Source organism: Plectropomus leopardus, chromosome 19 (genome assembly GCF_026936395.1).
Source record: "Plectropomus leopardus strain MGB_pleo_1.0 chromosome 19, ASM2693639v1, whole genome shotgun sequence".
Taxonomy (NCBI): domain Eukaryota; kingdom Metazoa; phylum Chordata; class Actinopteri; order Perciformes; family Serranidae; genus Plectropomus; species Plectropomus leopardus.
Window position 1 is genome coordinate 21,394,343 of NC_142194.1, and position 24,281 is coordinate 21,418,623.

General features: G+C 41.5%; 1 protein-coding gene across 2 annotated transcripts in view; it reads right to left on the bottom strand.

Moving 5' to 3' along the window:
• cpped1 (calcineurin-like phosphoesterase domain containing 1) overlaps positions 1-24,041 on the bottom strand; it is a 55,824-nt gene extending 31,783 nt beyond the window's left edge. For both annotated transcript variants that reach the window (XR_015774926.1, XM_088069708.1), the window contains exons 1-5: positions 23,764-24,041; positions 17,281-17,499; positions 1,440-1,612; positions 495-620; positions 196-328 (exon numbers count right to left, since the gene is read on the bottom strand). Coding sequence is in view for 1 of the 2 variants with exons in the window: in XM_088069708.1 (XP_087925834.1) it covers positions 196-328; positions 495-620; positions 1,440-1,612; positions 17,281-17,499; positions 23,764-23,827 (715 nt within the window). In the remaining variant the exon portion in view is untranslated. The remainder of the gene's footprint in view (positions 1-195; positions 329-494; positions 621-1,439; positions 1,613-17,280; positions 17,500-23,763) is intronic.
• Positions 24,042-24,281: the final 240 nt, after the last annotated feature.

Below are 24,281 nucleotides of genomic sequence, written 5' to 3' on the forward strand. Positions count from 1 at the left end.
AAAATTGAGGGATGTCAAAATTGTAACTGAAAATGAAATCTGATTAATCAACTAGCCCTGTGTGTTACCTTCATTATAGAAATAATGGGTTTTGAAATTAACATATTTTTTTCTTTTGATAGTAAATGTTGCCGAACTCTGGCAAGGTAACATAGCAAGTCGAGGAAACAGGTGTAATGAGCCTTGCTGTCCTACCTGCCCTCTTGAACCTGTCTAGCAGGTTCTGTCTGACTGTCCTCTGCAGGTTGAAGTAGTCGTCCTCCTCATCAGGACTCTTCAGGTACAGGGGAATGTGCTGGAACACCAGCACGTGTTTGGGTTTGGGTTCCTGAGTAGAGACAAATGTGAGGGTTCGTCAATGATCTCCAAAGACAAAAATTCAATTGTTGTGTCAAATGGCTGCAGCAATTACCCAAAATGTCTAGACATTGTGAAAAGGGAGACATTATCTGTCTTCATAAATCAGACGAGAATAGAAACATGTTGGCGATTACCGTCGAGGACGAGGCTCTGCTCAGCTGCTCCTCCAGCCACGTCTCCTGGGCCTCCTTCTGATGAGGGCAAGCCGAGGCGTCGTAGAACAACTGGGAGTTCAGAACCAGGCAGAGGACGCCGCCCACCTGAGACAACAGGATAGAGGAGATGTTAGGGACCTATACCTCGTTCATCTTTTAAACTTTAAAAACAACCTACACTGAAACAAAGGGTTATTTTTATAGTGCTTCTTTAAACCACACTTGCATTTTTGTTGTCTACAAACACAGGAGATCAACGACATATCATCTCATTTTAAAAATTCTGCAACTTCTGCTTCTACACAGATCATCACAGGGGCGGAGTGAGCAGAGCCCTGGAGTTGAGGGGGGTGTACAGCTTTAAAGGTGGGTTTCAGTGTATGTAAAAGGACTCTGTGGATGAAAGTAGGCCTATATGTATGTAAATGCTGAGCAGATTTTACGTGATGCCAGTCGAGTGCAAACTATTGCCCTTATACTACAGAGACGGTGTTAGAGAGCCGCTACAAAGTCCCTTCTTTAAGAATCCTTTGTGTTTCTACACAATATCAAAGAAAGACGGCATCATGTCGCTTTAGTGCCTGATTTAAGATGGCATGCTGGCATCATGGAACCAAAAGAGGTGTGACGTTTAAACACAACAGCTTCGGCCTCTGGTGTGACATGTAACATACGCCCCAGCAGTGATTTATATACAATGACAATGACATTACATTTCAATATAGCTGTTATATAATGGCTGATCTCGTCTTCTGCTCCGAGGGTAACGAACTCCTGGAACTCATTGTTTTCACTATTTTGGACATTTACAGCCGCTATTCTTCTTTCAGATAGCTGCAAACTAGGGCTGTACCCAATTCAGAATTATGCCTGTCATATCGGATTTGGCTAAAAGGGGCTGAACGTTCTTCTGTGTGGGCTTACCCAGAAGCTGAAATAGTCGTCGCCCCAGGCACTGCAGTACTGCTCCAGAGACCTGGGAGTGGGGGTGTTGCCCAGGTCATGGTTCCCGCTGACAAACACCAGCGGTATGGAAGGATCCGTCCCCTTCAAGGCTGCCTTCAGGTCTTGCTCCTGACCCTCTCTGAACGGGGTGTCTGGGGGAAGAAAGGGGAAATTATTTTATCCATGTGCTGGTTTCAAACACCCACACAGAAAAAACAAAATCAGGAAAATCAAAGCTTGATTAATGATATTAGCGTATAACATCTTACCTAGACAAATGAGAGAGAAATTGATATAAAATGTTGATGAAAATTGTCAGAATGTGAGTGTGAAGGGTGCTACAGGTGAGAGCCGCCTGAGGGAAGGGGGATTATTTCGATGATAACGATGACAGCCCAGAAAATGATCAATAGTCTGTCCAGCTCGACTGTATATCACCATGGTTACTGACATGATGAGCGGTGGAAGCCTTTACCGCAAACTGCTTCGCTGGTCCAAGACACACAAAGCGATTGGTTTTACAACATTTGTTTGTGTTAAAATGCTGAAGGACGAGCCGTCCCTGTGTCTATAAGACAGAGAGCCTATTTATAATTTAGAAAGCATATCAAACAAAGCTATCAGCTCTTAAGTTATTCCTTCCTCTCCCTCTTTTATTCATCTGAGTAATTATTTTACTGGCCTACTTTTGGAGCAAACGTTTCCTTGGATGTTTGGATAGGACTCATTACATAAGAGCCGTTTCCCGTCAGAACATCTTGAGCATGACAGAGCAAGAGAATGCCGAGTTAAAACGCAGCACAGATAAAAGGTAAAACGACGTTTTCACTTGTCTCTCTTCTATAATTAAGCTGGCCTGTCAGGCTTCAAATTGTCAATACAAACACACAAACAGGAGCTCAGATACAAAAGGAGACACGACGGCTTATTTTTTGTTATGTAAAACAGATTCGGTGTGACACTTTGATTACTGCGCCCCGACTCAGGTTTGGAGAGCTTCTGTGTAACACACGTATATAAAAACAGGTTGTATTTCAACAAGAACAATGAGATAAGTGCTATAAAGTGTTCAAAGATCACCACTCACAGTCAGCCGTGTCATAAAGTATTGCAGCTGATTGGCGAGCTGAACACGGGCTGATGACACCTGAGGGTAAATCTTGTAATTAGTTGAGCTGCTCCAGTAAGTCTCTCGGTCAATATCTACTACTTGGGGACGCAATATGGAAGCGATAATTTACAACATGTCTTAATAAAAAACAGGACACCTTGAAGTGTTCTGTGACATTTACGATCATTCCAATTATGAATCGTGACAACATTAAGATCCCTTTGGACTCTGCATCAGAAATAGTCCTCTGGTGCCTTCGCTGGTGCTTTTGCTTATTGTGATGGTATTACTTATCTTTAAATGCTTCATATCCCTAAAATCTGTACAACCTAAGCTAAACGTTTATGGAAGTCAATAAACCATAATAATTGAGAAAAGTATTGAAACTGTGCCATTAACAATTGAACAAAACACACTTTTCCTAACAGAATGCTGACGTCACATAGGGTCCAGCAGTATACCTGTTTCACAATATACCAGTGCTCATTTCTTGCTGCTGCGCTACACATTTTTCTGGTTTTTGGGCGCACATAAAAGTTAAAAGTTTTTCAACTTTTCCACTAAAGGCGCAGAGTCGCACTGCTGGTCAATGTCACTTTTGGCCATGCACACGCAGCCCCGCACCACAGGCGATCCCAGCTGTTTTTCTAGATGCACTACCAAGTCTTTGGAATGGCTGCGCTTGGCGCGATAGGTCTCAGTGTGATCGCCCCTTAACACCCTTCATCCCTGCCTGAAAAAGTTGAAATCAGCTGTTTGGGCTCATTTTGGATATCCCTATAATGAACAGTGCACTGTCCTCAACAAAAGAATTCCAGCATGCAAGAAATGTGGACGCAAAGTGGTTGCTGTCTCTGATCCCTTCCTGCTGGCTGTTCCTCTTACACAGACCTTAATTTGGCGTTAATACTACCTTCGCTGCAAGACAATTCTGTCTCCACGATTCCACATTTGCACCTTTTATGCACAGCGCCACAGTTCCTCCCTTTTGCTCAAATATGGTCACTTCTGGCTCTGAAAGCAAAGATGGCAATGGCCAAAATGTAAAACTGGAGGTTTCTTACACGAGTCCACAAACTAATGGGCGATGTCATGGTAGCTATGTCCATTGCTTATACAGTCTGTGGTTATGAATGATTATAAATAAAAAGATAAGGGGTGTCCAGTGGATGATGGCTAGTTTGTGCTCCGGGGAGCTGACAGTCTGAAACTAGTCTGAAGGAAAACAGTGACAGCCGAGGCCACAACAATGTGGACTGATTATACACAATCACAATATTTGACTGCAGCCACAATTATATACAAACAAAGGCAGCCATGCTAATGAAGCTGGACCGAGAGTCGGGGGCACAGAGGTTGTCATTTGAAATGCTGCTGCAATTGTTGCAGCTGATAGCTCTCAACTCCCCCGGCTTTTACAGACAATTGGATTTCGACAGATTTGAGCCGTTTATTCTCAAGTGGAGTTTTTTATTGCTATGAGGTCACTTTCTCCAACGAGCTTAGATAAATCTAAAAGGGACCTTGTTGGCTAAAAACAGAAAACATGTTTGATGCTTGACACCATCCAAGTGTGAATGTATGTCATTAAGTGCCTTTGAAAGCAGGGTGGTGCTCAACGAGACCAGGCAGCCACATTTGACTTTTTTTGGATACATAAATGTGAAGAAAACAGCACTGTTGTCCACAGAGAGTAGCAGGGACGCTGCGCTGCCTTCTGCTTCCTCACACCTCCAGCTGCCCGCCCTCAACTACAGCCATCCGCTAACATTTCCATGAATCATCCTTCAGCAGTACACAGCGTAAACCAATCCTCCACCATACAGTGCACCATCAATCTGCATCTGAGACACCTTGCTTTAGATAAATGGGGAGTGGTTGTGGGCATGACAGTAAGGACCAAGGCACTGTCAGGTTAATCTTTGAGGGTTGTTTAGATACATACATCTTGATGCAGTTGGAAAGTGTAGACTGCTTATTTTGCAGCTGTATGCGTCTGCACACCAGTCAAGCTGCAGTTACAGTTTACATCAGTGTCTGGAAAAATAAATGGTTCACACACATCTTACCCCCGGTAGCACAGAAGATCTATTTAATCAGTGCAGTCTCAAGATAAGTGTCACCAGTTCGGTATCTGATCAGAGATATGACTTTGGGCATTGGCCAGAAAAGTGTTCTAGTGGACGTTTGTGCCACATTTAAGGGAATCCCAAAATAATGCAATATTGTGTTCACAAGATTGAGATGGACACAAGGTCAGTGACCTTCGATCACTAAATTCTAATTAGTTCATCCTTAATTCAAAGTGGATGTTTTTGCCAAATTCGTAAATATTCCCACAAGACGTTTCTGAGATATTGCATTCACGAGAATACAACAGACAAAGTAACAGTCAACTTCAACTTTGACTTCCCAATTCTCATCAGTTCACTTGAGTCCAAGTGGACCTTTGCGCTAAATTTGAAGAAATTCCATTCCATCTCGGCATCGACCTTCAACCACGAAATTCTAGTCAGTCAATCCTTGACTGAAAGTAGATGTTTGTGCCAAATTTTAGTTAATTCCCTCAAAGTGTTCTTTAGATATCCCATTAACGAAAATGGGATGTTTGCAAGGGCATGGGGATCTTAACCTATGACCATAAAATTCTAATCACTTCAACTTTGAGTTCAAGTAGATGTTTGTGCCAAATTTAAAGAAACTCCCCGGAAAAGTTCAAGAAACTACGTCCACTAGAATGCGAAGGACAGGGTTGCAGTGACCTCCACTGACTAATGGCCAACAAAATCTAAACAGTTCATCTTTAAGTCCCAGTGGACATTTGTGCCCAATTTGAGGAAATTCTCTTAAGGCATTCTTGAGATATTACATTCATTAGAATGAGACGATGGTACGGATGGATGGACTGACCAACAGACAACCCAAAAATACAATGCCTCTGGCCACAGCTATCACCAGTGCAGAGGCATGAAAAAGTCAGCATGCACAAAAGAGTAATTAACTGCTGCAGGTTAGTTAATTTCATAAATAAGCAGGATACATAATGAAGGCTCATTGTATGAAAAAATGATGTTTCATGCATACATTTTCTTACCCTGCTTCCCTCTTTTGGAAAAAGCAATATATGTACAGAGCAGTGTATACAGAAATAAAAACACAATGTGGCTTTGCGCTCTCTCCAGGGCTCTGACTGAAAGGCCTCGTTCACTTAATGAGATTTCAACACTATGATTCTCAAATGTTGACAGCAGACTTTGGCAGGTTCTCCTTGAGCCTGTCCAACACTGTAAGCACTTCTCTCAATCCAGACTGCACACAGGCCTCGGTGTGTGGGGTCTTGCTGTCACATACATTTTCTACACTTAAACAACTGTATTTTCCAGCGTGTAGGGGACCTCTGTGTATGTGACTAACTCGAGCCTGTACAGTACTGGCGCTGACAGCTTGTGCTGATGCGGCACTGGCCTACAGTTCATGACAAGGTGGGAGCTCGGATGAAGTCATATTAAATGCATCCCACAACCTCTCACACGCAAAGCTTTGTTACAATAAAATATGCATCCAAAGTACTGTAAACTGTAACATCCTGTGTACTGTCACTATAAAACTGAAAATGTCCTGAGCAGAATCCTTAGAGCAGAGTTAAAACAAAATAATTTTAGTTTGGATTTTCCACTTGCCGACAGTTTGTGGAGGTTGCCGTCAAAAAACAGATGGAAATCAGTACTATGACTGCTATTAAGACTGAGATGTGATATGAGAGACGCGCTGACATGTCGCAGGTGTCAGAGAGATGTCTATCAGGCTCAGTGCCCGCCCCAGAATTATGGCAATCATATTGGATTTGGCTGTGTAACACTAATCATCTATTTGTTCCTTTTTTTCTGAGTTTAAACAGGGTTTGGCAAGAAGTTCAGGGCGTCAACAAAGTTTACATAATATAGTAACAAGGCAAGTTACACCCCCACCCCTCCAAGGTAATGCATGCTAATGATGCATCAGAAATGTGCAATAACATATTTTGCAGAGATTAACTGTCATAGAAAAGCCAAAGACTGTATCGTATTAAGTTGCTGTGAGCTGTAAATTTACAATTACTAAAGCATGAAGTCAAAGAGACAGAGAGGAGACAGAGAGGAGACAGGAGGACAAAGAGGTCCCCAGCTGCCTATACCAAAGAACAGCCTGAAAGCTTGGCATCATAATATCTTTGCCACATGACATTTAAGTTATTTTTAGGTATACACTAAAAAAAACCCTCAACAGTCAGTACTTCCATGGCAGCAGCACTCAAAATGGAGTGGTGGGGCCAAGTGGGAAAATTGGGATTAGGTCTAAATTTACTTTATAACAATTCGCCACTGAAATTTGCTGTGTGTAAAGTTTTTTTAAATTACATAATTCTTTACATTATAATATGTCTACATGATTTAAATGTTATTCCTTCATTTAGTGCAGTAGATTTCATTAGTGGTATATATAATTTTAGAGTGGCAGGAAAAAAGAAAAAAAAAAGTCTTCCTCACCGCCTGCCACAGCAGCAGGCGGTGAAGAAGAGAATTTCAGAGCCTGCATCCAAGTCTCCTTGTCATCTCCATGGCTGCACCATTTAGACCCAAACATGGCCGCCATCCATTTTCCCACGTCTCTTTCCCGTCTTGCTGTGATGTGCTGCATTTATAGGGCGCAGTGAGATCTATTTCAGATGCTCAGTGGGACAGTAGATGGTGTAAGTGTGGGGTTTAAACCTTGAGGCCTTGGGGACCTTTAAACGCTGCGGCGTCAGCCCTTGTTACTGTCAGCCCCAACAGAGCAGGTTGTGTGTGCCATCCTCATTACTCGCCGTGTCCGTCACTTGCCTGGCAACTGGGCTGCTGCATCAGTGGGGAGGAGGAAAGAGATATTATAGCTGGAGCAGCTACTTCCGTCTCCCAGCTGACATTTCCCCTTAAACTGTTTATTTACAATACAGAATGAATGGGTGGCGGCCAGGGGAAGCTGGCTGTCAACTGGTATTGTCAACACTGCTGCCTGTTGGCGACAGGAAATTGGCAACTGTATTTCTGTTCCAACGGATTTCTCTCTCACTCTCCCTCCTTTGCTTCACTCTCACACTCTGCTTTCCTGTCTGTCTCTCTCCTCTCCATCTTTCCCTCTCTTCTGTCTCCTTTCTTTAGCGAGCAGCTGCGGTCTCATGCCTCATACCTTATTTTGACAACCTTCATTTGCAAGTGTGACGCCGCGCACAAACACATTTATTCTGATGAATCTATTTGAAGCATCCACGTGAATTGAATCTAGTGTGGAGGAAGAGTTGTGTTTGTTCTTGTAGTTGTTCTGAAACAATCAATTAAACAAAAACATTAAAGGGATAGCTGCACATTTTTAAAGTGGGTTGAATGGGGTACCACAGACAGTACAGCGCATGGAGTCATTGTTAGTCAGCACGCCCCCAGTTTGAAGAAGCAGGTTGGAGTCCGACACAGAAGCTACGCAATATACCGTTGTGGACGGGTCAGCAACAAAACAGAGTATAGCCACCAAAAAAGTCCCACTTAAAAAACACTAGCAGTTAAGTGAAGACTATACTGAGAGTATTTTCATGCTGCCTTGATAAGTTAGTTTGTGTTATTGTTAGTTCTGGCAGTATCAATAATGATAATTATGTCAATATAATGTTCCTAAATGTTGGATAAATTCTAAATATAATTAAACCTCCACGCACCTGTAGAGAAGGACGATAATGCGCCTTAAATGCCAGTTACCACCTGCCATTAACCAGAAGACGAAAAAGCAGCATTAGTAGTAAAAGTGGAGACAGGTCACTAATGCGTACGGCAGGGTTTTAACGTTACAACGTTCAACATGCTCATAAAAGGTATTTTCCGTCTGATTATTTTGACAACAGATAACAGCCCAGCACTATCACATGGCTGAATTTGTCCCCTAACGTAACTTTAAACTTTCATGTATTTCCTTGTCTCTGAACATGATATCTGAGTCATGTTCATCTGTTCATCAGTTTTTCATCTGCAATAAGTGACCCAATGCTACTTCATGATGTCATCAAAGTCCATCTTTGTTGGATGTTAAGTGAATGCTATATTTAGGGTATTTTCAGTGCCTTCCTTTTTCATCAGGCAGCCTGTTCTGACGCAGAAGCCGTTAACGGCTTCAGTTCCACTTCTATGCTCTTTTCAAAGCCAGACTCCATACAGAAAAACAGTGTTTTAACATCACTGAACACAGGAGCCGATGAATCTGAACAAACCCTTTTACACACAAAACTGACAGAATAAGACAAATGCAATAACTAATCAAGGCGGCAGTAGACAGGCAGTGTGTTCAAAATACTTTTTGGCTCTAAAGAGAGCGCTATAACTTTAATTTTTCTGTTGGAAATCAGGAGCCTTTTTTACACAGAGATGGTGCGACAGAGCTGTTACAAAGACCTTTTTTATGCCTTCTTTGCATTTTTACACAGAACCAAACAATGGGGACATCATGATGCTCCAGTGTGTGATTTCAGACAGCATGCTGGCATCACAGAACCAAAAGAGGCGTAACGTTTAACACATGAGCATCTGCCTCTAGTGTGACGTATAACGCATCAACAGCGCTTTCTAAGCGTCAACAGTGACATAACATGTCCATAATAATCATTTTGCATCCTTTTTATGTGGTGGCTGATTGCGTCCTCTGCTTGGAGGGTAAGGAGCTGCTGGACCTCATTTCTTTCACGATTTGTAGACATTTACGGCTGCTGTTCTTCTTTTTTGAGTTACCTGCTAACTGCTGATAGCTGATTTTTAAATCTCCTGCAGTGGGTAACACACAACACACTTGTCAAAATGTCACACCCATCCCATCCATGGTCCCGTCCAGCCAGCTGTCCTTGTTATACCATAGTTACGCTGCTGTTACTACCTCTTGTGGTGGCTTAAGGGGAAGACAACTCTGTACTCGTATTTAGAGGTTGTACCTTTTACACAACGGCAAGGCAGCATAACAGCATGATATTGCTGAGCTTCCATGTTTGACTCCAGCCTGCTTCTCTAAACTGGGGGCGTGTCGACTGACATCTACTGTATGTAATATACTGTCTATGGATAAGTACCTCATAAAAACCCACTTTAAAAAATCCAAACTATTCTTTTGAGGTCATCGTGTTTCTTATTCACACGGGATGGAGAGGATCACTTGTGCTTCCCATCGCCTGGTGCACGAGCTACAATCAGCCTCCTCCCAAACTTAACTAGGTCATGCCGGCCAGCGTTTGCTCCCCCAACATCTTTGTGTCATCCGGACCTCTGCTGACAGAACGCTCCTTAATCCCAATTCCCCGTCTATTCTCCAGTCCCAGCTAACCCCCAAGAGAGGCTCTCTCATCTCAAGGACTTCCTCACTCACTTTCCCGCTCTCTTGTCTTTCCCTCACTTATTTTCAAAGCTGACAAATGAAGAGGATAAAGAGCAGGGAGGGGGGCGTGAGCGAGGGAGGAGGTGGGGAGCTGATTAGATTAGAGAAACATGCTGGACTTAACACTCTCCTAATGAGCACTACAAAGGATCCCAGCTCTGTCTCTGGGGGTTCGTGAGGGATGTTACGCATGATACGGAGGGAGAACTGTATCTGCAAAGTGTAAAACTCATAAAGGTGAAGTAGAGGTTGCCCTGGGACTTCCCCGTCCCCTCTCTCTAACTGTGGAAACCTGCTTAATTGCCATTGAAGGCAGATAAGATGGGACTCTCCATGGGGTTCTGGAGGAGAGGAAAGGCTAGAGACTGCTGTGTGGATGCGTTTCGGATATATTTATTCATTTATTTTAATTTTTGGAAGTGGTGGGTGAGCTGGGAGTTTTTGCGTGTGTTAATCTATTGGGATCGTCCAGTGGCTTGAGGGCAGTATTTGTTTTTAGTGGGTTTTGGACTATCAAGGGGTGTAGAAGTTTAGGAATGCCCTTCAAGGCTTCCAGGGGGATTGCAAGATGTTCCCAAGCCAGATTGATACTCCCAAGTTGCTCTGGGTTTTCCTGGAGGTCCTCTCTAAAGCCCTTTTCACACATGCAGGGCAAGTACTGGAGGTCCTGCTTCCAAACTATTCATACTCATTCACATCAGCAGTCTAATCATAAAGTAGGGCAGCTACGCTTGGACGGTTTGTAATTTTTCATACTTTTCTAAAATTTTACCTGGGTATACAGTATATGACAGTATAAGTGTGTACCATTAACACCCCTCTGCCCTGACTGTGCTATTTACTTTCAGCTTTTCAGACAATGAATACACAATAGAGACCCACAAAATGTTAAGAAAAGTATATTCTCACACCTGTGTTCCATATTAAATTGAGAAATACAACTGTACACCTTTCGGTCACAGAAGACTCTAGAGGCTTAACAGCCTCTTGAACTCATCTTAAAACACACTTCATTCAAACTCAATAGAAACAAAATAAAACTCACCCAAACTCCCTTGGTTACTGTTGTTAGTAATCTAGGTAGAAAAATCACTTCTGTAAAATCAACAGCTCTGGTTTGGTCGAAATAAAGCCTTCATTCACAAAGGTAGATGTAAAAAAACATGTTGTTATTTCTAACTGTCTCTCTTTGCCGTTGCTAGCCACCAGCTGTTTACAGATCTGTAACTTATCCCTCCACCACTAGGTGTCTCAGTGTCTTTCAGCTCAGCTGCCACCAGCAGAGACCGGAGACAGAGCCTTGATGGTGCATGCTGTGCACTACATACAATGGGTTTAATAGAAAAAGGGGTGCCTGTATTTATGACAGTATTGAAAAACATACCTTTGGGATTTCTAAATACCATGATACTGTCCAAGCCTAACTTGCATAAAATGTCTCCGTTTTGAAAATGAATAAAATGATAGTAAGAGTCTCCATACAGTTGCATTTTCTTTAATACAATAGGTAAGCAAATGCACATGGTATGATATCTGTCAATTTCCATACCACTGTATATAGCTGCAACTCTACGTCAGTGCCTCACCACACTTCCACCCGTCGTCTAAACCCAGGTTCTAAACCGGATGCACATTCAGGGACCAAAATTTGTCAGAAAAGGATTTAACATGAAGATGTACTCTGTTGTACCAACATATTCTGTTGGTACAAACATTACCGAGCGTGGTACCCAACCCTACTTGTAATTTAACACAGTTGTTTTACTACTTTTACTGAAGTAAAAGATTTGAGTTTTTCTTCTACCGCTGGTAAATTCCAGTATTCGAATAACACTGTGGCTTTTGGGGGAGCCTTATTTTACAAAGTGGGATGGTATTATAAACATGTACATGCATACATTATCAGCCCCCAATGTCAGTATGCAAGACACAGAAACTTTAGGTCTTGAAAGGCAGCAGCATATATTCAGGTGCTGAAATAAACCTTCAATGTAAATTTGCTTGAACAACTTAACTTCTCCTCTGCCCCCATTGCCATGACTTTGAAACAGTAACAAGTGAGCATGTATGTATTTGTGTGCCCCTTATAACTAATGGTTCCTTGGTAAGGACTCAGTGAACTTCCACCATCAATCTAAACAAATAGGCTTCAACGGCCAATACCTTTGCTTTTATGCATCAGTTACAAGCGACTTTCGAATCCCTTTCCTTGTCTGCCAAAGCGGCGCATGGCATGACGATTTTAACCGCCACTGCCAACAATTTACCCACATTTGGCGGGTGCTAATTCCAGACCCTGCTTGGACGCCTACAGCGAGACTCTCAGATGATCAGGCGAGACAGCTCCAGGAGTGTTCATGACTGTCGTTGTGCAGCTAAAATTGGTGGTTGTTATGACCCAAAAAAGAGAAGAGGGAGGCAAGAGTTGCTCTATGACTAAGCTGAGCTAAGTCTGTGTTGCATGTGTGTAGTTTGCCTTGAGTCAAACGAAATAAACAGGGGCCAAGGACATTTTAAATATGATATACAGTACTGATCCACATGTATCCAAATATTCTCCAAAATATCTTTAGATCAGGATCAAGGATTACAATCCAATCAAACGCAGAGAGACACTGACATGCAGAGATGGAGAGGTTCACCTGCAGACTACTTTTGTCTCTCGGCGCCCGTTCCTCGAGGCCATGGCAGCCAGGCAGGCACCTCATGCTACTCCCTAATTGTCATGCAAAGGTAGTTTGCATCGGTTGGTGGCTCGCGGCTCTTTCTGCTGAACATTAACTCTGCAGTGGGTCCTGCCAGCTCGTCCTCTTACCCTGTTATCAAATCAGGCAGCTGGACATCGAGAAACATGCACGCTGCGCCATACTTACTCATTTCATTAAGACTTCCGCCTGCCACTAAAGCTTGCCAAGCTGCACAGTCTGAGACATATGAGTATCGTCTACAGCTTTTAAAGGTCTTTTACTTTATAAGTGGAATTATTTGGCTCATGTTTACAGGTTAATCATCATATCTCTGTCACTGCCGAAACAGAAGGGAGCGACAAGTGAACACAGCGTGAGTCAAACACAGCGTGTCGGCTCCAAACAAGGTGGGAAATGAGCAGCAAAATGATTATTTCCTTTACTCAAACAGCCGTTTCTGGAGGTAACCAACTATTTCCAAACTCTGCTCAATTCTGAAAATCAGTTTGTCTGGCGAAACGCTGAAAGCATCTGGTGAAACGAGGAAACCAGCTGCCGTTGAGGCAAACTACGTCAGCTTGCTGTCTTTGTTCCAGGATATGTAACATGTCTAACTCCCGGCATAAGACTGGTGGAATGAAACCGACGTTCACTATTGTTAGAGATTATTCACCAATGACTGAATAAAATGACTCGTAGTCTCCACCTGCAACCATTTAAAAAATCAGCAACCACGTGTTTCACACTATATCCTCCTGAGACCCGGGAGAAAAAGGATTTTTTTTGGGATGTGAGAAACAAATGACAAAGATTTTTTTCTTAAGATTTACATAAATGTAAATTATTCATTGACCCTTGTTGTGGACATTGGGTAAATATTTTCCTCAAACACTACATTACAGTCAGGATGTCTACAGGTATCAGACACATAGAGTCAATGTTTTAAAACTTGACCAAGATTTTTTTTAAATAAATTTAAGACTCAGTGAGCTTTAGCGCTGCATATGAAAGTGCTATCAATTAAGGGGAGGTGAAATTTTAATATTTTGTGATGTAAATGTCTTGACTTTTAATTTTTTTTCTGTTGGCTTTGCTGACAGACAGTGGGTCAACCACTCTGCACCACACACTAACTGAGGTCAGGTAAGAGTTGACGTCATTTGCGGTGCAGTTCATTTGGCGATCAGATGGTAACAGCTTCCCGTTGGGCAGACTTGTTGCTGCAGAAAAATTAAGTCTACCCTCTGGTGAGTAAACAGCCTAATTTTGAGCTCCAAAACCCCTTTTAGCATTGTTATCTATGTTAACACCACTAGCAGTGCTGACACTGCTAATGGTGCTAACAGAGACAACAGTGGTAACATAGTCAATGATGCTAAAGCAAATGGCTCATCATTTACAGCTCAAAGCCCAGGGTGTCCTTTTGACAGCACTCAGGACTCAAATCAACTGCATCTATCTTGTTTGAAATAAAAGCCTCAGTGTCATGTTCTCCACGAGTCTCAGGAGGATACAGACGTATAGCATATTGCGTGATGTCACAGGACGATACGATGTTTACAAACTAGACTTTACTTTACTAACAGGGCAGATAATTCACTTTCTTACCTCCCAGCTGCAGCACCTGAAAACACAAGCCACTATCTTCTATTGATTTTAAGAACTAGATGGGAATTTAAAGCTATTTTGGTCAAACCAATGCCTGAATCCTAATCGGCACAGAAACTAAAGTTGCCTAAGAATGGCCAGAAGAGCTTTTCCATAGATAAATATCAGCTGCCGCCTTTGGGGAGTCCAGTGTTTACAGACTGTGGCTGGGAAACAGAGAGGGCAGATGTTCAAACTCACCTCAGTGAGGAATATTCTGTACAAAGCTGCTGTTCTTTACAGAGTGCGTTAATTAGATCAGGATGTCTTCAGAGGGCAGCTGAGAATACATTTTCAATTCTCTTTAAAGACTGATGAATGTCCGGAAGCTCGTTCAGCTTCTGCTAACAACATGACTGAGAGTCTGCAGTGATGGACGCAGTGTGGGGAATGTTTGCTACATTCTTGATATGCAGGAAATAATTTGATGTAGCAATACACATCTATCCACCTCTATATTAGATATTTAGGTCAAATGCCAACCACTATTTCCAGAGGTGCATGCATGCATTGATTCTCTGAGCTGCTGCACCAAAGTCACATATGAAACAATTCTGCCTGACCGCATCCGGACAATGAGACTCAGATTTCACTACACACTACATTATACTGTAACACTATCATGCTGATTCGGAATCACATGACAGAAAAAAAATGGCATGGCATTTTGATGGTTTCAGTCAGAAAAAAAACTCTTGTTACATTTTGCAGTTATGACAAATGTATCTGACAGTTGGATAATAGCTCCTTTCAGAGCAGCTTTCCTTCCTGATCAGAAAGTCACGTCCTGCTGAGCAGGTCACAAACTAAACCCCACTGAGGAAACAGAGCGAGGAGAGTCAGGTTTAACACTGCTGATCAATCTAACTTTGGCACACAGAAAATAATACAAGGTTGAAATATAGAGTACAAAGTCCTGATGAAATACAGATAAGTGGAAAGTTTAAATACTAACCTATTCAACTGAACAACATCAATCACCCTGCAAAGGCAGTGATGGCCGCTGGCAAGTGAAAAGCAATCAGCAGTTAAAACAGCTTACAGCTAAATATGCTGTGGGTAAAGGATGGAGCGTCATCAGTGTTGCATTTTCAGCTTGCAAGTATCCGTTATGGTGGATTTGCTGTCCGCTGTTATGTTGCTGACACATGCAGCTGATGTGCACCTCCTTCAAAATGTTGCTACAAATCGGGACTACTGCGGTCACATAGATACCAAACATAAACAGCAACAAACAAACAATTATTGGTCAGCCAGTGCTGCTTGTGGTTTTTTCTCCTCCAAGTTTCTGATGCCCAAGGAGATACACACATTAATTTCCTTCTATCGGCCCACATTGATAACAACATCTGCCACAATGTATTTAGGAGCTCGACTGTTCTTTAGGAGCACCGTTTCATCGCGATACAATGTAACGATTCTCTGGACAAAGATGCGATATTTGTATCACAAAGTCTGCCACGATGATTTCAATTCGATTCGATTTAGGGCCTGGGATTGATACAAGACAATAACATGTTCCCATTTCACACAGCAGATTACAGAAAAAGCTGTCACCCCTTTTTTTTTGCTCTTGGACATAAAATGTAAAAAAAACCAAAAAAACAAAAAAAAAAACCCACACATCTTTTAAAAAAACTGTAAATAATTAAAACTGGATTATTCTGTCAGAGAGCCCTTCCTGGAAAAAAAAGTGTTTTCATTTGAACCCAAATCATGATTTTTTTTTTTTCAAAAACTAAAGAAAAACTTCTCCCAACGGCCATAAAACAATTTACAACAAGATCATTTCACAAAAGTATGAAATTCAAGGATGCAAAACCTTCAGAGGTTTTCTGTAATTTAAATGCGAGCTGTGATCCCAATGACCCTGACTATGATCATGTAAAACCTGAAGTAATTTCTCACTCCAAACTAAATTAAAATGTTGGCAACCCTGACTGTAACCCTGACTGCAACCCCTCTGCGTGCTGCTACGGCTGCTCTGCAAGAACATAAACACACAGTCTCCACAAAAACCTCATCCCTTTATGTTCATACTGATGAAAATGAAAATGAAAGGGATGTCGGTCATATTAAAAAGCTATATTGTGTGTATGAAAGCAGGACGCAGCCTCACGCCCTCAGAAAACTTATATCCACTGGCAACAGATCTCAAAGGTCAGCTGGTATTTTCAGAGAGGGTAAAAGGTTCAATGGCTGATGGAATAACACATCCTTGAACAGTGTTTGGGTGGCAGCTGTTGATCATTTCTAACGTTGCTCATCCTTTGATCTGCCTGATAAAAAACAAGATATCAGCTGTGGGTGCCGAATCTGTCAACACTCAGCGTCTGGGAGTGCTGAATACAAACGAGACATAAAACAAGTTGATTGGTGAAACGGAGGATCGTGCGTGAAATCACAGCTTGTGTTCCTAAATAGTTTGCAGTTATCTGTAATTTGGGAGAGCCATTTCAAACACTCTGAAATAAATGCAGCATTTGCATTAGCTTGCGCGATGTTCCAGATGCCACCAGATAATGCTCGGAGTCGTTTGGTCTTCCTGAAAGAGGCTGAGCAGAGTTTAAACTTGCGCCACTGGCATCTGGGTGGTGACATTATGTCCTCCGACATTAGCAGGATAATTGGCAGCTTCTCCGATTGACGCCAGTGTCTTTGTTTGTCCGCAGGAACCTCTTTTCGCTGCTGTGTTTCTTTACAGCACTCAGAGCTCAGCATGTATTTATCGCTCAGAGAAGTTGAAAGTACTTCAATGTTGAGCAAAAAAGGGAATGCACTTCAAAACAGTGTTTCATCACGACGCAACAGCAGGACACGCATAAAAATAAGTTCTTTTCAAAGACTTAACCTGGTAAAAACTAAATGACGACCTCTTTATTTTGAGACTCCAGCAGTAATAATATCATGCATTACTAGGAAAATACAAATGTTATAGAAGTTTCTCTATTCCTACCTGGCATGGCGTGGACCAGATCACCACACAGCACCATGAACCTCGGCCGGGGCTGCAGCTGGTTTACGGCCTCCACGGCTTGCTTGGTGAGCTCCACCTCCTCAGCCCATTCGTCGCCACCGCCGTCGCAGTCGCCATCCCTCCAGGCCTTCATTAGCCCGAGCTGGGGGTCTGCGGCCTGGATGAAGCAAAACGGTCCTCTCCACTCATGCTCTGCATCTGGAAGAAGAGACAAGAGTGGACGAAGACAGACACTGGTTACTAGCAAGAACACAATGCCAAAAAGACTGTATTTAAAGGTGCATCAAGCAACGTCATGTGTTGTTAGTTTAAGTTTCCTAGTGGCCTTCGAACCACTGATCCCAGGTTTTTTTGCATTTGTCAGCAGGGTTTGAGACACTGATTTTGGGTATTTTTAACAACTCCACGTAATATTTCTCAGTGGCGTCTGAGCCAGTGATTCCCGGTGTTTTGACCAACCCTTGGCAGTTTTTCTTTGCAATGAAACCCAGTTGTTTTTCACCAGCCTGTATCTGCTTTTCCAGCAGATTTCGTGCGACCAAATGTCGGTGTTTAAGGCCAAAACATGATCTTTTCCTGACTCATAAACAAGTCAGGGTTTTTTGTGCCTAAACTAAGCCACACATTCACCCCCATGTTGTTGAGAAACATTAAGTTTTGATGTATCTGCTACAAAGTAATGTACAAATGTAACATTTGCCTGGTGTACAGAAATGTACAATGCACACATTTTTTTGGGTGATTGTGTTGTCTAGGTTGTCTGAGCAGTGGGCATTTGTTTTTTTGGAAAAACAGGCTGTAGAAGAATTAGAATTTTGGTCTAATGGGACATTTTTGAGCTTCAGAGTTTTATGTCTTCCAGAAAGGTCAATCCCCACTGCAACATGGATGCTCCGAAACAGTTTTTTTGTTTGTTCAATATGTATTAGACTGCAGAGTCTGATTTGACTAACATAATTCTTAGTCGGGTCAGCCCTTCATAATTCTGTTGAAATTATACAGAACTTGAGTCTCCTGTTGACAACTGATGCTCGTAACAGTTTTAATTCAACATTTAAAGCTCACAAACTCCCCTGGATGACTGGGAGAAAAAGCCACTTGCGTTGCCAACATGCATGCACATATTTTTGATAACATCCCTGTAAAAGGGTCTAAGTGTCACCTTACTTACTAATGGAATATGCATATAATTGGATACGTTCACTCGAAGTTAAACTGATTTAATGGATGCAGCTTTCCATAGTGGCTGACCTTCCGAATTATCCGCCAGGTTTTCACATCCTGAACATCTTCTTCCACATATGTTGAGGTCACAGAACACTGCACATATAGCGTACAGAAATATAAAAGCTTTAGAGATTAGGTGTCATTACAGCATTAGTCATTCAGCGGTAAAAGTCCTGATGTGAAAGTTTTATATTCATTCTTGGAATCAACACAATGCTTGATGAGTTGAAAGTGCTGTCATTTGGACATTGGACTGCTGGGAGTTGAAGATCAGCAGGGAAATGTAATGCACAGCCTTTTGTTAAAGCTGTACATGCACGCTTCATGAGTGGCTAAGTAATTAACAAACAGCTCCACATTGGAGCATGAATGGAAAGGAACAAGTGTTTTACATAATCCTGATATTACATAACAACTCTAATCACTCAAATATCCAGTAGAAAGAGCTGTCCCTGGGTTTCCCTGTAAAAAAATGGAAGCTGACACTCAACACGGCTGGTGATGACAAGGTCCGAGAAGAAGGACACAAGAAAAGGCCCGGCAAAGCAAGACAGAAATGGAGTCCTCTTGTTGCCCATAAACAGTTTCTGCTCCACTTGTTTCATTTCTGAGGATGTGGAAAGCAGCGCATCTGCATTCTGCGTGAAACCCCTCACAAACACTCTGCGGGAAGTACTCGCTGTTCAACATCCTCTGTGTTTAACATGCGCTCCGTGTGTCTCTCTCCCAAATGAGTTGATGATAATTCAGTCCTCCAGAGAGACGCGAACAAAGACAAGGAAAAGAAAGAGCGACAAAGAGCGTGTTGCTCCTGGGAATCAGGCGAGTAAAAGCTCAACAATGATCCTCTCTGTGTATTTGACATTTATAAAAACACAAGGGGAAACACATTCGACTTTTATGATTATCATCATTTTCTCTTCAACCACATTACTGCAGAACGCCTTCAATCCAAAGTGGCCCAGCCTTGATCTTAACTTGTGATGACACAGAGAGGACTGATGAAGAATGCTGAATCTGAACAGCTGACGTGACCACTGTGGTATAAAGTTCTCAGAGGTCGATGACAGTCGAGCAGGATTTACTCCTTAAGGAAACGCAGACCAGACGTGTTTATAAGCAGACCAAAAACTCACGTACTCAACCTTGCAGCTCAGAAGAGAAGGAATGAAATAATCCAATCTCAAAGATTGTTATCTGGGCTGATCAAGATGTTTTTTGACTGATTGGGATCACCTATATTGAGTTTATAGAGTCAGATCCAATCCTTTGTTTGATGTCAGCCGTCAAACAGGTGTTTTTGCTTTCATGCACAGCAACATGGAGAGCAGCCTTCGTCAATTCTCCAATTCTCCGCTGTTTATCTGTATCTCCACTCAGCTGAGCTCCCATGTGTGTAAGAGCAGGGGCTGCGTCCCACCCGCCGCGAAATGCCACACACCATGAACAAAATTTCAGTATGAGATTGTTTATATAATTTACCAAAGTTAAGAACACTAAATTAATTTCAGCTCAAAGGGAGAATCTGGCATTTTGCTTTCATCTATAGCGCATGGTGTTTCAGCCGCCCTGCACGGACGAGAGACAAATATAAGTGCAGAGACAATTACAACCACACCACTGAAGGTGCAATAATGAGCAAAAAGCCAACATGGCTAATTCATCAATGAAGCGTAATTTGTGCAAAAGATGCGAGAACAACAGAAATATACACGGAACAGAATAAAGTTCCAGTGTTAACCACAAAATTAGAATCGATGTGAATTGGCAAACTTCTCGTTATTTAATCTAGTGTGTGTGTGTTCCATCTTTAAAATTCGGTGTTCCCTTTCTAATTGCGAACATTTTTGCAGGTCAGTGAATGCAGCGCCAGCAATGCTCTTCATGAGAGCAGTATTCAGCTGAAGTCAGTGGAGTTTGAGTCGTGGGATGGATAAGTAATCTGTCGATACGGTAGAGCTAATCAGTTCTGATCAAACTAATGGATGAGAGGAGCAGCTGCTGCAGAGGCCAGTGAAAGCAAACTTTTAAACCCTGCGCAAATTAACGGTCAAGTTTCAATTTCACTGTGCCTGCCCTTCTGTGTCTCTGTCTGTGCCTGGAGTACGCTCTGTGCGCTAAGAAGTGTAATGAATAAGTCAACTAATACTTACCAATACAGCGACAAGGCCAAAAAGATTAAAGGGAGATTTGTAATTTTATACTTCAGTCAGTCAGTCAGTCATTTTCTGTAACCGCTTGTTCTCGTAAGGGTCGCGGGGGCTGGAGCCAATCCCAGCTGTCATTGGGTGGAAGGTGGGGTACACCCTGGACAGGTCGCCAGACCATCGCAGGGCCGACACATATAAACAAACAACCATACACACTCACAGTCACACCTGGGCAATTTAGAGTCACCAATGGGCAATTTAGAGTCACCAATCAACCTGAGCTGCATGTCTTTGGACTGTGGGAGGAAGCCGGAGACCCCGGAGAGAACCCACCCAGACACGGGGAGAACATGCAAACTCCGCACAGAAGGGCGCCCGCCCGGACCGAACCCCGTTTAATTTTATACTTTATTTTGTAAAATAAATAAATAATAATAATAGGGTCATACATTAAAATAACTAATAATAATAATATCAAGGAACAGCTTGGATGCAGGTTTTCTTTCATAACTTTGAAGAACTATGCACGGTGCAGCTGTTTTCAAGAAAGCAGAAGTATCAGATTGGGACTCTGTGTCGACAGATACTCAGTGTTAAATGACTCAAAAAAAACCAAAACAAAACGGGATTGGGTATTTCTACTGCAGACAACCTACTTTTATGTGAAGACCCACTTTGTATCGGTGTAATGTTTCTGTAAGATAATGCAGACCAGATCTGTCTTTTTAACAGGTCAAAAACTCTCATCAGCACATACTGAACTTCAAGAAGAGTCTCTAAACTCAGTTGGAGTGTTTGCATATGAAAATAACTAACTAACAATACACACATCAGTAAACAGGTTAGACTTGCTTGAAATTACGCATGCAGGTGTGCACACAAACACACATACAACAAATAAACGTGCATGAACACCACATGCATGTTTCTTCTACTCATAAGTTATTAGCTGTCTTCTTTGTGGGTGCCCTGAACAACAGATTTCACAAAGCTGCGAGGTGCACACACACAAAGCCCGCACATTTTTTGCCCCTTTACAGCACAATGTCTCTCTCTGGAGTCAGATGTGCAAACTATTTCACATACAAATAAAAAGAAATTAAAAAAGAAAAAAAAAACAGATGCCAACAAAGCTCCCGTGACAGGAGATAAGAGGCAGCTGCGTTGTGTGGCTGCGCTGGTTGAGCACAACTTCAAATATAAATCGCACAGATTTCTCAGGTGGCAGATTGTGCGCTCCAAACAAAATTAATCATCATCGGAGATGAAAGCACACGGGGGCTTGCATTTGCAGCAAATAATAAAAGACTGAACATTTCAATTTGCTCCCTTGAGTTCCCTTACACTAACTGTTTCATAGCGTAGGTGCTAAACAGATGAGACAGGTTGAAAGAGCAACAGAGAGCATGTTAGTGTGATTACTGTAATGGTTTGAATCCTTGAACATCCTGACTGCATGGCTCAACCACTTAAGTAATTAAACATTTTAGATTAATTTAATCTACTTAAATACGAGCTGCTACAGCGACAATAATTCAGGTTGTGCAAATGCAGAAATGTGGTTGAATGTAAAATTAGAGGTCCTCATAAACGTACTAATATTCCATTACAAATAAAAGTCCTGCACTGAAAATGTTACTTAAGAAAAAGGACTGCACTGAAACAGTAAAAAGTAAAAATAAAAATCTAGAAAAAAAAAACATGAAAAACTCAAAATTATATATACATAAATATAAAGATAAAATTTCTATAATGAAATTAGTCGGTAAAACATTTTGTATCAGCTACTACTCCACCAATAATTTCAGTAAAAGTATATATACAGCTAAATACATTAACTCATACTGCACTCAAGTACGAATATGAGGCACTTTTACTTCAGTAAATTTTTTCATGCCACTTAATACTTTTACTCCATTACATTTCAGAAGGAAATATTGTACTCTTTAACTTCACTAAATTTTTCTGGCAGCTTAAGTTTATTTTACAAAATAAGACTTTTGCATAAAAAACACAAGCAGAGTTTATAAAATATGATGTTTTGTTCTAAATTAAATTATCAAAGTCCAACTGCAACAGTTAGTTGATTAATAACTTTGCCAATAGACAGAAAAATAATCGGCAACTCTTTTAATAAACATTTGAGTCACATTATTTTAAATAATTTGAAATGTATAAATATAATACTGTGTTAAAAATTAAATTACCAAACCATTAATACAAATCCAGCTGCAAGGATAAGTTGATAAAATGACAGTGACAGAATAAACCATTAATAACTATAAGGATCAACAATTTGCTAACTTTTTTTTTAAGTAAAAATTCCTTCAACCCATGTTTAAAGTCCCCTGTGCAGAAAAATCTGAAAAAAAGAAAATCTCTCAAAATCTAAAATCTGGCTTTTTTTTTTTTTTTTTTTGCAAAAATCACAACAAATGATATATCCAACTGAAATGTAATGGAGTAAAAGTTTAAAGTAGCAGATAATGGATATACTTCATACACGTATGTCAATTGTGTACTTAAGTACAGTACTTTGATCATTATTTATTGTAATTATTATTACCAAGACATTTATTCATTAGTAGTACTACAAATTGGCGGAACTTACAGCTAGATTTCACTAAAAACATTCTTCCACAAATAAAATGAATTTAATTACATTGAGTTTAATACTCAAGTTAATGTAAATAATCTCATTCCACCACAGTAAATTACAGAACCTCGGGATTTGGGTTTGAGTTTGATCACAAACTGTCCCCTGTGCTCATAAACAATAAACTACAGTTCTTCTAAACAACAAACTCTAAGTTTAGTTTTCCTGTATTGATTTGATTAAGTATCGCTCATGTAAAACAGTGCTTTTATTTTGTAAACACAAGCTAGCACGCTAACCTTGCTTTAGCTGCTAACAGTGACCCGGTTCATTGAAACAAAGCCACACAGACGCTGTCCGGTGATTCTCTCTGTCAGACTATTAAAGCCAATAACAGCCAGTTGTGTAACAGCCAAGTTAAAGAGAGCTGAACGGTTAGCATCTGCTACCCGGCAAAGCTAAAGAAGCTAACGGAGCTAACGGGGCTACCTTCAGTGAGTCCTCTGAAAGTCCGGTGTTTCGCCCTGAGAAAGATGTCCTCACTCTCAGCCATATCATCCAAATGTGACAGAGTTATCCGAGTAAACTAGTGAGTGACTTGTGAGCCTGTCAGCGAATCTCCGAGCAGGTTTGTTGTGTAACTGTCGGGTTGTCCCAGATGTCTCTGCAGCTTGATGATTCTGTGGTGATCGGTGATCGACTGCTCTGCCTGCCTGCCTGTCAGTCCAGCGGCCCCAAGTGAGACTGCAACATGCACACTGTCCTCGCACTGATAAACACAAAATATACCCTCAGATCAGCAAATCAGACACCGCCTTTACTGATTTTAATTAAATATTAACTTAAACATTCAGGGAACATTCAGGGAAATGCTTGACCCTCCCTCCACCATTATTTAGTTATTAGAGTTTAAAATGATGTTCGAAAGTTCAAAGTTGAAGATGAAATTATGGAGTTGAAGTTTCACTGTGGTCATTAGGGATAACCATTACTGGATTTTTGCGAAT